This window comes from Scatophagus argus, chromosome 19 (genome assembly GCF_020382885.2).
Source record: "Scatophagus argus isolate fScaArg1 chromosome 19, fScaArg1.pri, whole genome shotgun sequence".
In the NCBI taxonomy this organism is placed as follows: domain Eukaryota; kingdom Metazoa; phylum Chordata; class Actinopteri; family Scatophagidae; genus Scatophagus; species Scatophagus argus.
This window is the reverse complement of record NC_058511.1, coordinates 3,817,640-3,830,567: the sequence shown is the minus strand read 5'-3', so window position 1 is coordinate 3,830,567 and position 12,928 is coordinate 3,817,640. Positions and strand designations below refer to the sequence as shown.

The window sequence follows — 12,928 nt, the reverse complement described above, 5'->3', positions numbered from 1 at the left end:
AGCAGAGACCTTGTTAACCCTGCAGGTAAAATAAAAACACAGGATCACTTAGGATAGCAGGAAGTAAAGTTTACAGAAGCGCTGACACACAAACGTACATGAATAAAGAACATAAAAACATTTACACCATGGGAAAAAAATACCGCAACACAAAGAAGTGACAGACTGTCATTCGATAAAGATGAGCAGTATGGAGATTACAGGTAGCTTTTGCAGCTCATTTCAAGTTAACTGATACTCTGACGAGTTCCTGTGTCTGCGCTCAGCTCTTACTTTTCCCCACATCTAAATGAGTACAAATAAACGAGTAAATTGCATAAGCTGGCAGAGTTTTCAGGTTGTGTCCATATAGTCTGCAGTTTTCTAATATAAATCCCTGACAAATATCCCTTAACCCGTCATTTCAACTGAAAATCCTGGATCCTGAGTGCCTGACAGCATTCCTAACTCGTAGAATTAGTTGCGTAAATCAGTCGATTACGATCACCTCACCGGGCGTTTTATCCAGCAGGGCGTTGCTCTCCAGAGCCTGGACGATCTGGCTGGCTGAGGGCCTCCTCTTGGGGTCTTCCTCCGTGCAGAGACAGAACAGCTCCACCATCCTCCGGTACGAGCTGCCCAGAGCCTCGGCGTCCAGCGGCGGCCTCGTCCCCAGCTTCTCGTAGTAGGCGTCCTCATCGAAACTCTCCTCGATCGAGTCTTCTGAAATGCAAACGCAGGGTTTTAAACAACACTCAGTTGGGCTGCATGAGTGAAGCTGCTTGTGCTGTCAGAAAATCTATGACAGGAAGTTCTGCTTATTTTATTTTTGAGCTGCAAGGCTCCCAGAACTGTTTTAGCTTGTGAATCATGAGGAAAACACAATTATGATTGATTATGTTGCAAACAGGATTTGTGTAAAACTTCTTTTTCATATTGTTTGAAGGCTTTTTAGAGACTACAAGACAAAACTTGTTTCTTTTTTTTTTTTTTTTGTCATTTTCTGTTTTATCATCTAAGATTCCTGAAGCCAAAGAGCGCCTCACCTTCATCCTCTTCATCATCATCGTCCTCTAGCATCTCCAGATGAGGCATCGCCAGCGTCATCATCTCCCACAGAGTCAAACCGAAGGCGAAGATGTCTGCCTTGTCGGTGATCTCTCCTCCCTCATCCAGAGCTTCCTTCGGTTTCCACGGCTCCGTGCCGATGTACTCCGCCTTTGGATCCGACACTGAGGACATCGAGAGGACAAAACAGCTTTAATTAAACTCTAATTGGTCCGAATGACAGTTTAATTTCTAAAAACCAAAAGGGATTGTGTTATTTTTAAAACACAAAGCTCATTTTCCCACAGCAACAGGGTTTCTGGGTTGAACAGCTCTTTTCAGACTTTTAACACACAGAAATGCGTTTGAGGACCTTGGAGATGCCTTGGAGATGCCAGTTTCAGATGCCTTCTGAGCTTCACATCAAAGTTCCTTGGTTGATTTTATGAATGCAATTTGATTTCCACAAATGCAGTCGTTACCTCGCATGTTCTCGTCCAGCTGCAGAGACACGCCAACGTCGCAGATCTTGACAGTCTCAAAGTCGCCCTTGATGACAACATTACACGATTTCATGTCGCCGTGCAGCAGCTTCTTCTCATTGTGAAGATACTGTGGAGAGAAACAAAAGTCTTCCTGACACTCAGGACTTCTGTGCTGAATTTGTTTTGTTAAACAGTCTTCATTTGCCAACTGAAAACAAAAGGTTGGCTCACGTCAAGAGGAGACAAATACGACAAAGAATGAAACACTGATGTTTTGAGGGGGTTTCTATGAATCCTCAAGGACATTTTATTAAAAATCATATTATGAACATGTATCACATTCTTATGTTTTTTAAATATAAGAAATTAATAGCAATGAAACTCAGAAAATAAAACATACTTTTTGTATATTTCATTTATATATAATTCAGGTGCATCATTTTTCCTTCATCCTACTCTTCAAGTAACAGTCAAAAAATGAATTGTCAGGATACCATGATTTACCTGAAGGCCACGAGCAACATGCAGTGCTACTTTTTCTATGTTGGCAGCTGGGAAAGCTTTCAGGCCGTCCTCCCTCCTCTTCTCTATGAGGTCATTGAGGGACTGCTCTCCTCCATACTCCATGGCCAGGCACTTTGATCCATCTCTGGCCGTGGCGAAGGCACGAAACCCTGGATATAAACACATAAACAAGACTGAAGACGTGAGCCATTAATTCCAAACTTCCAGTGAAAACACCAGTGGTTCGTTTTGAGTGCGGTGCGTTCAGGAGGTGACAGTTCAGAGAAAGCCTCTCTGGAAGAGCTGTTGCTCCCAAGCTGGGACGTGGAAACTGGGTGCTATCCAGGTGGAGTTCAGGGACCAAACAACGTACTCTCCCTGTTGTGTCCTCCCACACTAATGCACTAACGGCCCGAATACCTAATTTAGTCTGAATGAGGCCTGACAAGCCATAAAATTTCAGCATTTGCTGCCACATTTATCCACTTAACCTGAATGAATGGTATGTCCCCCTGCATGTTTCAAAATATAGAAAATAGATGAAAATCACAATGAAATATTGAACCTAGTGGCCAACTTAGTGGGCGAGTTGTGTTGATTTTCCTTTGGAGTAAATACTGGGAGGCTTTTATAAATGTTAACATCATCTGTGATATGTATATTAAGTGCAATATGCCTCTTAAAAGCATTTCTATGGAAGTATGCAATAATTCATCTATGTATTCTTTTCTAAAGAACATAAAACTGTCCGTTAAACTGGCCAGTGTAAAGTAAGGTATCATGAGCCTGCAGTCATGTCTTACCAACAATGTTTGGATGACTGATTCCCTTTAGGACCTTCGCCTCCTCATTCAGGCGCTTCTGGTAAACCTGCTTCTGTTTGGTGGCGCACTTGCTGTTGATCTTCTTGATGGCCCAGGGAGACGCATTCAACTTTCCCTTTCTAGGATTAATTTGAACAACAACACATACGTTAAACCGCTTTGTTTGTATAATATTTATGCACATACATGACAAGGCATCTACAAAATAACCGGGGAAACGACACTACTGAGCAATGATTTTACGATAAGACATTTTATTAACAATTTATACTGAAGATATATTTGCAAGGTCTGGGTAGACTTAAGGTCCAGTGTTTCAGTCCACCGCTTCAAACCTGTCCATGAGGTAAACGTTGACGCCAGTCCCACAGCCCAACTTCTTCATGAAAGGTGAAGCCGGGATGGTGACTGGGGTCCCTCCGTTGCATCCAAAGGTCCTGACTCGGACGTTTTTAGGAGTCTTGAACGCGCCCTCATCAGCGCAGGTGTCAGGGGAGGCCATTCTGCCCAGAGAAACGTAATCACATGACATTTATCCATACTGAGCTGCACTGTGAACTAAATTAAGTAAACCGACTGGCTAAAGTAGCATTAACGTTTCTATAATGTTAGCTTAGCATGACTTTAAAAAGGTAATATTTAAGTTTAAGAAGAAGTAGGCGAATGTGATACAGGCCGAAATAAAGTTTGAAGTCTCATCATCATCTCATGTTCCAGTCAAGATGTATAAACTTATACTTTTTCATGACTACTTAAAACTACAATAAAAAGTCAGATTTTGAATGGAGGCTGGCATAATTCTCTTTACTAATGGCGTTGTGAAGTGGCGTTAACGTAAAATGCCTCCGAATCGTGTTTGTCAGCGGCAAAAATCAAATTAAAAACTTCATCAACTGTGAGATGACTTGTTTGTTAACAATACAATATTATTTAGCGAACTTTTATTCAATGGCGACCGGTAATGCCCAAACCTAACGTCAGAGCAGCTAAAACAAACGTCAACCGACAGTTAGATTTGATACTAAATCATTTGTAAGATCAGGAGACAGCGCGATTTAGCTTATCTTTATAATGTTTTCAGACAGATAACTTTATCATTTAATCGTTAAATGTAACATTACCTGCGTTTTCACCCACTGTCACAGGACAACTGCAGCAGTTGAAACGCGCCGAACATTCAAAATGTTGCCCCCGTCGCTGGACGGATGCCGCAGAGGCACAAATCAGACACAACATCTTTTGCGTTTGAAAACGACAACAGCAGAGGATGGACGTACATGCCGGTTTTCTTTGTTTAAAGACACTTTATGGAGTGTAAAGTAAATAGCCCACTGTGCATATAAAGGAAGAGTACAATGTTATTTTAAAATCATTTCAACATAATTTTTAAATCTGTTGCAGTTGCAATACAGATTCTCACCAGCAGAGGTCAGTCATGTCATAAAATAACAGTCTGTTATGGTAGTAGCTTGCGAGTTGGTCTGCAAGATTGCATAATTGCTAAATTAATTTCCATCAGTTTATCATATATGAAGCATTTTCATCAATTGATTATTGTCAATAACTATAGATACATTAGGTACTAAAAAATCAAAACTCAAAATTATGTATTAACCACCAAATAGATAATAAAATCAATGAAAAGACTAAAACATAAATAATAATAAACCCTGATCATTCACTAGAAACTGAAACGAAAACACGGAGCATACTTAATCTTAATAGTAACAGTGATGATGATAAGAGAGATGATGATTGATGATGATTATTTCCAATAATCGACATTGTTCTCTGGCCTTTACAAATTAAAATCAAGCTAATTCTCACCAGCCTTTTGCTTTTTTCTTTTTTTCTCCATATACTGAGTTTTGAAAACCTACTGGTCCTGTACTCCACTTTTCTAGTTGTGTCTCAGTCCACTTGATGATGGCTTTTCTTTTATTGTTATCCATGTAGTGCTTTTGGAAATCAGTATTTCAGGCCTTTTTTCGACCACAACTCCTAATAACTGATTGATAATCAAATTATTATCGATCGATATTAAAGTGATTCAAAGTTATTATACCACTGAAGCTTCCGTTATCTCCAAGGGCACATGTGGGCAACAAGAGGCAGATAAGAAGAGACTTGTTGTAATTTTCACTTCACAGCATGCGTCCGTCCTCTCCTTTACGTCAGGAACTCGTCCGAAAGAATTTCCTCATTCAGATGGTGCCCTCGACCTCGACTCTCGTGATCCCATTTTTGTTCCATCTCCTTCACATACTGCAGATGTTCCCAGCTCGCTCTCTTCATTGTGCAGAGGGATAACCGTTTCATTATGAGGAAGAGGAGCAGGAATGTGGTCTGATGATAAATGGACATGGATGGGAAGACTGGGACTATTGCTTTCTCCCCATTCCTCGCTGCCCCTGAAGGGAAATGAGCTCATGTTTGTGGGCTCTGCTGCCACATGTTATGGTGCATTTTATAGAATAAGGATGGGTTGCCGAGACCACAGAGAAACAGTCAGAAAGAAAGAGCAGAGGATGCTTGCTGTCATGATCAAGTGGGGAACAAATACATAATAACATGAGCTGGTTTGTACAAGAATAAGAGGATTGTTGTGTGAGTCAGCTCGTCTTTCTGAAGTCATTTGCATGCAGCTCAAAGGAGGTTAACATCAGTCACTCTGTGTTGATATTGCATGAGCATAGTTTACTCACTTTTTTTGTAAAACTTCCCTGAGTTTATGTGCATATAAATGTGTGTGTTCTTTGTGTGTACAAGCACGCTCAGCCAGTCCTGTGATTTCTTCAAGATTATTACAGTTTTATGAAAGCCAGGACGACATTTCTCAGAAACCGAGGAAAGAGTGTCACCACAAGGTCCGTTTGGTAGCTGCTCTGGAGCTTTTCAAACTGAACAGGAATTGTGTATCAAATCAATTTTCATTTTTCTGAGCAATTTGAGGACTTCTTATCCATGTTGGCACAACAGCTGAGGTTCAAATTTGATTCTTCATCTTGGAGAGCAGCTGATTTCCTATCATGTGATATGATGGAAAGCCCAGAACAGCTAAATGGACCTCATGTGGACCCAACTGACAAATGAAGGCCTTGAAACTGTGCATGAACAGTAGAGGAAAAAGACGGCATTAAATTAGCAGTTCAGGAGCACGAAGTCTGGATTTATTCCTGAAGGCAGACGCAAACCAAACCTTGTTGGAGTTAAAACTGTACATCTTCGGTCCTGTCTAAATTTCACGCAGACACAGCCAGATGTTTTGCTCACATATGGGACAGAAAATATGTCTATAATAAAAATGCAAACAAAGACAATGAATTCAGAATTGTTTGAACCACACTCATATATATATAAAATAGAACTTAAAGGAATCCAGGACTCATGAACCACAAACCAAACAGTATGTTGATATCACATCCATATGTGGGCTTCACAGCCTCCAGCCTTATGGGAAGCTTCAACTATTTTTTGAACAACTAAACCAATAGGAAAAGTGGACGTAAAATACATTCAACATCCCAAAATTAGTCCCTTTGCATTCTTTTTATTTTTCATTTTGCAGACTTTTTCAGACCGATTCGTGTGTAAAGATTCACAGGGTGAAATTGTTTTAACGACGTTTGTTTCCAAGGTCAGCAATGAACCTTGAATGTCAGCGTTACAAAAATGTTTTGCTTTAAGAAACGTTCTGGGAAGAAACAGTTTTCGATCGAAAGAGCAATTTATTAAGAAGCCTGATAAATCAAATTAAAATCTTTTAAAATTATATTGTTATTTTAAAAGAATAAAAAAAAACTTAACTAAATTAGAAGGAACATGAAGTTCAGTTTATGCAAACTAAACTTGCTAAATTACACAGTTCCTGTCTAAGTTTCATCTGCAACGTGTCTTCATAAAGGCCACGTAAACAACACAAAAGCAAAAAAGATCTCAGGATGTGTCAAACTTTTACCAAACCTTTACATTTTACTGGGCCAAATAAAAACGAATAAAATCTAACCCTCCTGGGGGATAAGTGAAACCACGTTGACCCCAGTCAAACCTGCTCGGTGGAGTTTGTCCTGACTGTCGGCCATGTGTGTCGGAGATCAGGTGATTTTTCAGCCAGTCATCAGCTTCACATGTGGAAACGTTCATACCTGTGATTACTGTTCAGAGCTGTCAGTCAAGGCACATACGTGGTGTACACATCCATGAGCTCGGGTGTTTGTAATCATGAATCATGTGCCTGAACACGCACGCACACACACACACACACACACACACACACTCACACACAGGGGAGTCAGCTTCCTCCCTCTCGCTTCACCTGTTGACATCCTAAAAGTGCCTGTTTCCAATTCACCTCCTCTCAGTGTTTTCGGGAATAACAGAGTTCACCTGTTTAAACAAATCTACTTTTTTATTATTATTATTATTATTTCAGCAGTGCATATACAGCATTTTAGTGGTACAATCAACAGAACATGGAGTAAAATGTGTACTTTTTAAAGCAAACGTGAAGAACTTTATAACTTATGTTTGATTTAGGCTTTTATTTTTGCACTTAAGTTGTTAACTCCAGAGCCCTTGTATGACCAGCACAATGTAATAAAAAACAGACACGCGTATATGAATAGAGCCGTTATGAGCCAGAGTAGCAGGTTTTTGTACAACAAAAATAGACACAGATTAAAAAAAAGACATTTAAGTGGTTAAGTGCACTTAGTCTGCGATGTGTTCTCACTTTCAAAGGTAATGACATTAGACTGCTTTACGTTCTCAAAGTCAAAGCATTCGAGGTATGTGACCCCCGATGGGGCTCGAAGCCTTGATGTGAGGTCAGTGGGCCTCTAGCCAATCAGGAAGTCACATCACAACACTTTTATCCTTCTGACATCTGATAGGCTGCAACTTCACGGAGAACGGACGTCAGCCGAAACACATTTGGCCGCGGGGAGACGGTCAACTCGAGGGGACGCTGGTGGCGCCTCTGCTGCGTGAACTGGGCCCATAAGGTTCTGATAGGTGACTGGGCTGCTCTAATTTCACAGTCGCAGTGACAAACGTGTTTCTCCAATCAGAAGCAGTGAAGAAAAACAAAAGGAATAAACTACAGTCCAGTTTATCCCCTGTGATTATTATTGTGTGATTATCCCCTACATGTAAACTGCAGCATCTCCCCGAAGCAGCAACGTTACACCAGGAGATGAAGGTCGGCAGCCATGTTGTCAGGAACCCTCATCAAAATAAACTGCACCTCTGAGTGTCTTCTTCATATGCAAACAGGCCGCAGGGGATTCTGATATTTTCTCATTAATCTGCTTAATAAAAACATACTCAAATTTTATCATCATGTCCTGTCTGACCTCCTCTTGATAGCAGAACACAAAGGTAATGTAATCCATACACAGGAAATGAGGTCTGATTTGGAAAGTGCACACAGCAACAATCCTTATCACTTATCACCTAATTTATCTGTAACTAAAACATCTTAGATGTAACACCACATAGTTACTCAAATTCACCGCAGTAATCTCCGGACACGATAAGCAGCTGTAGTTAACCTCGGCTGCTGCCCCTCCCACCACCACCATGACGTTAATGATCTTGGGGGGCCAAGATCATTAACGTCATGGTCACGGATGAGAGAAGCTCCTGCCATAAACAGGTTTTACTTCTGTTATGCGAGCTCCAGTCCAATCTGCTGGAGGACACCGAGAACAACGAGGAGTGAGATCAGAGTAGATCAAACACTCAGTATTTTTCCAGCAAACATCACACTCTGAGGATAGAAAAAGTCAGGATATTTATCTATTTTCACTTGGACGTCTTTACTTCTCCCACTTTGGAGCTCTTGAGTGAGTAAGGAAATGGCAAATAAGCTGATAAACTGCATCTCCTCAGTGGCAGACAGGCGTGGAAACAAAAGCTGGGAACGCCGCCATGAGTGAGCTGCATTGACTTCCTGCTTGTATCAAGACTCTTTATTGTACAACGGAGCTTTAATGAACATTAAAGGCGTGTTCCTATCAATATCGTGGAATAAAACAGACTCAAACCTGTGTAAACACAAAGTATTTTCTGAGTAAATGTTTCAGAGGAATTTCACTCCATAATATTTTGCTTGCTTCCCTGGTTGAAACAGAGGAGATGACAAATAAGCAGAGTAGAAAATACACCAAAGGAGCCCTTGGTGTTATCTTTGGCTGTTGTGTTAGACAGGCAGAGCTTTATGTACCAACTCCACAGTGAAAGCGTTGTGTGTAACGTAACACGACGCCTCCAGAAGATGAAGAAGAGACATGAGGATCAGGCCTGCATGCACTCAGCTGCAGTGTGGTGCTGCACAGAGAAACAGAGCAGATACTGAGTGTGTGTGTGTGTGTGTGTGTGTGTGTGTGTGTTTTAGAGGATTACACTCAATCATGCACACATTAGCTGGAAAGCATAAAACTCTGCAGCCTTGTTAAGCTTTAATGTGTTCCATTCACTCATAACAACGTAGAGAAAAAAAAAACAACCCCAAAACAAAACGTCCTGAACATAACTTGTACCGTCTTGTGTTCGCTTTGTTCCTGTTGTTCTTCGCGAAGAGGCTCCATTGTCGTCAGCTGCTTTATTTTGCTGAATTTTCACTTTAACTCACTGAGTGAAGAATTCCTCCCGCCTGACATCTGAGATATCTGCTGCATCTGTGATGTGCGCTGGTTCAAAGTCTGACCGCTACAAGGCATCAAGTCAAGCATCTAATGATTGTGTTCACAACTGATCTATCTGCCAGTTGTTTTCCCGATTAACAGATTGCTAGCTTGGTTCATAAAACAAGCAAAAACGGTGAAAAATGTCAGATTTCTCAGAGCACATCTGACATTTTCAAATGTCTTGTTTTCTCCAACCAACAGCAACAAACGGACAAAAGCAGCAAATATTCGAGAAGCCGTAGCCAGAAAACGTAGCTGATTAATTTACTGCTGATCATCTCGCTGATTGATCATCTGATGTTTTCAGCTGTAAAGTGCATAATAATGATATAATGTACCTGGGATAGAGGCAGCCACACATTCTGCTATTGGTGTCAAAGAGTGCCCTGTGAGAAATATTCATTATTGCTTTTATCAAACACTTTACAAACCTTGCAGTTAAGGATGAGCGAATGAAAATGATGAACGAGTCAACCAGTCAGTGCTGTTGGGAGTCAAATCCTAAAGGTACGACAAAAAACTATCAAGTGAGTCCCTTTTTGTCTTCCTCCTGCTTCTCTGGAGACACATCAGTCTACTGAGTCTGGTTTCTCACCTCATTTTCCCTTCCCTCAGACTCCCCCCTTTTTTCCTTCTATAATTTGCCTTCTCCTGTGGCAGAGTGATGGTTAAAAACAGCACTGAGGCACATGAACACGAGGTAGAGAGAGCCATTTCTGGCCGAGCTGGAATGAAAAGTCAAATTCAAATCCAACGTTTTTTTTTTCTGGGCTTCCTCGTATGGACGCAAACATCATGTGTGCAGATTAATTTTCATAAAAAGACTATGGGATCACATGCAGCTCCTTACGGGGGGAAGAACGTATGTTGTTGTATGTTGTATGTTTGTGAGTTTTGCATGTTTTAAAAGGTGCCCTAAAACTGTTTCCCTTCTTCAGATATGCAGAGACAGGCTCCTGTGTATATTTTAATCCAGCCTTGATGTCTCCTGTTGGCTCAGAAGCACAAATGAGCAAGGACGCTTGAGAGGTGCCAGCCTTTTTGGACTGCGGGCAGCCATAAAGATTAAACCCCAGTGAGAGAGGCATAAAGCTCAAAGGAGAAAAAAAACTTTTGTGTGTGTGCATGCATGTGTGTGTGTGTGTGTGTGTGTGCATACACATATGCATTAATGCTGAAACAACCTAACTTTTGGCAGCTTGCACTGACAAACCCACGGCTGTAAATCGTACAGGGCAGGCGTCCATGCATCCATCTGTTTATACTCATCTGCTCGTCAGGATCACTTCATCAACTGCAGCGGCTGATAACCCTTTCCGCAAAACCACACGGGGCAACAAAAAAACACAGTTTGTCCGGTTTTGGTCCAGTTTTAACTCGACTCAAACCTCTTTGGACATGCAAATCCTCAAGTGACCGCTTGCTGGGTAAGGCTACATGATATATAATAAGGCAATACTGAGTATGTTTAGCATCAGTGAAAAGCCATTCCTAAATAATATTGTGAAGAGCAGCTGCCTGTAAATGAAACATCAATTAGTCAGTGACCGTCTTGTTTCTTTATGTGCCGTTTCGGCTCCTCAGGATCCTGGAGATGAAGTCTGGGACGATGAAGTCGTCGGATTAACTTCTTTCCCACAGCGCAGGTCTTCGCTGAGGATCGTCCCTGCGTACCAGCTCATATGGATGAGTTTGAAAGTTTGCTCCTGTGATTCAGTCTTGTAGCTAAATGTGTAACTATGAACTCCCCCCACCGCCAAAAAAAAAACAAAAAAACAAAAAAAAAAGCTGCAGATTTTCTTTGCAGGTTTGTCAAAAACCAAGAAAAAACCGACGGACTGTTAATGTGACACACCTGGCAATGGGAGGACGCTGTGCTCCTTGTAGCTTCTTAAAAGTCTAAGGCACTGCATGAAGAGATGCTCGGCCGCTGCAGCAGTGTCAGGGGGTCGTGAAGGACTAGACGGCGCAGGTCACACCTGCATCCTCCACGTGGCCACAGTTGGTTTTGCCCCAGCCAGGAAACTTACACTGGTGGATGGTGTCTTCGGTCCCGGTACAAGCCACATCATCCATCCAGATCAGACCAGTACCTGCACAGAAAGGAGAGAAAAAAATAATTGTACCACAGACTTGCTCAACAGGCAGTCAACTCGCCTAAAAACGTCTTTGCAGTCTTTGCTTCATCTCTGAGTCCTTATGTTCACGTCTTGTTTTGTGCTCTTGTTTTGTTTATTTCTTTTTCTTTCTCCCCATCTGTTTCCATTTGGCTTTTCACTTTCACGCAGATTTTATTGCTCGCATTTCGTTCATACTCTGCCGCTTGTTGAGTGTGAATGAATGAATGAATTTCAGCTGCGGTCATAATGTACAGGTAACAAACTATAAACAACCAAGTTAGTATAAACACACCGTGAGCTCAGCGAGTGACTCTGACATTAACAAAGCTTTTGGCTGCGCTGTAGTCGTATGAAGGAGAAACACGTCTGCAGCCGTACCCAATATCTTCTTGTTGTTTTCTTACTTAACATGTGAAATGTAAATTCTTGCGTTTGGTGTAATAATTTCTCATGCAGACTAGCGACTCTTCAGTCGATGCTCTGCTTGTTGCCCAGATGTTTAGCTTTAAGAAGAATCTTGCAGGTCTTAAAGGCAAGTGCTACGAGATGCCGAGACCTTCAGCAAACTGATCTCCACAGAAAGTGTCATCATTACGTGTGTGTGTGTGTGTGTGTGTATACAAGCCTTCAGATTGACACAATAAGTACTTCCAGGGCTTCCTGACAGAACTGTTGATCAGATAATATTGTATCCGGCAATAAAATACACAACTCCAGCTGGTAAGCAGAGCTTTTGGCAGCACTGTTTTCACTATAAACCTTAGTTCCTGTTTGTGAAACTGGAATCCCTGGAGACTCCAGAAAGTCCCAGTTTTGTGAGTTTTACATGGTCAGAAGAGACGGCGCTCAGCTGTGAGGGAATAAGAGTGAGATCGAGTAACATTTGGTTTTACTCACATGCTGATAATGCAGTTTAAGGACACATAACTAAAGGGTTTATGTGCTGTAGGTGAGAAGAGAGGCTGACTCATCAGCAGCATCTGGAGTCGTGAACTAACTGCCGCTTTGCTCTAAATCATAGCTGCTCATCACTCAGGTGTGCCGAGCTGTCGGCGAGGAACTCAAACAAAAGCGTGGTGCTCGGAAACACAAGAGAACGCAGGGAAACAAACATCATCTTGTTAAAGTTAAAGCACAAAATGTAAATCCAAACCAGGAGAATAATCAAAAGCACCAGTTCAGCTTCAGGCCAGCAGGCTCATGAGGCCAGTCTTAAATAATCTGAACCCAACTCTTCATCTTCCTTTTTATTTCTTCTACCACTGGCAAAAAGTTCAAGG

General features: G+C 41.6%; 2 protein-coding genes across 4 annotated transcripts in view; both read right to left on the bottom strand.

Annotated features, from left to right (window-relative positions):
• Positions 1-54: 54 nt before the first annotated feature.
• On the bottom strand, positions 55-4,090 carry pbk (PDZ binding kinase). 2 transcript variants are annotated; one of them, XM_046373108.1, is made up of 7 exons: positions 3,961-4,090; positions 3,175-3,342; positions 2,819-2,958; positions 2,016-2,185; positions 1,509-1,638; positions 1,026-1,211; positions 55-702 (listed from the first exon to the last, which is right to left on the bottom strand). In XM_046373108.1, exons 2-7 carry the CDS (start codon positions 3,339-3,341, stop codon positions 470-472), a joined length of 1,026 nt encoding a protein of 341 aa, XP_046229064.1. In that variant the 5' UTR covers position 3,342; positions 3,961-4,090; the 3' UTR covers positions 55-469. The 2 variants fall into 2 exon arrangements, with proteins under 2 accessions (XP_046229064.1, XP_046229065.1); XM_046373109.1 differs by lacking the exon at positions 3,961-4,090 and having other exon boundaries at positions 55-699.
• Positions 4,091-7,088: 2,998 nt separating this feature from the next.
• Positions 7,089-12,928, bottom strand: part of scara5 (scavenger receptor class A, member 5 (putative)) — a 64,199-nt gene continuing 58,359 nt past the window's right edge. For both annotated transcript variants that reach the window (XM_046373257.1, XM_046373256.1), the window contains exon 12: positions 7,089-11,621. In XM_046373257.1, the coding sequence (XP_046229213.1) occupies positions 11,488-11,621 (134 nt within the window). In that variant the 3' untranslated portion in view covers positions 7,089-11,487. The remainder of the gene's footprint in view (positions 11,622-12,928) is intronic.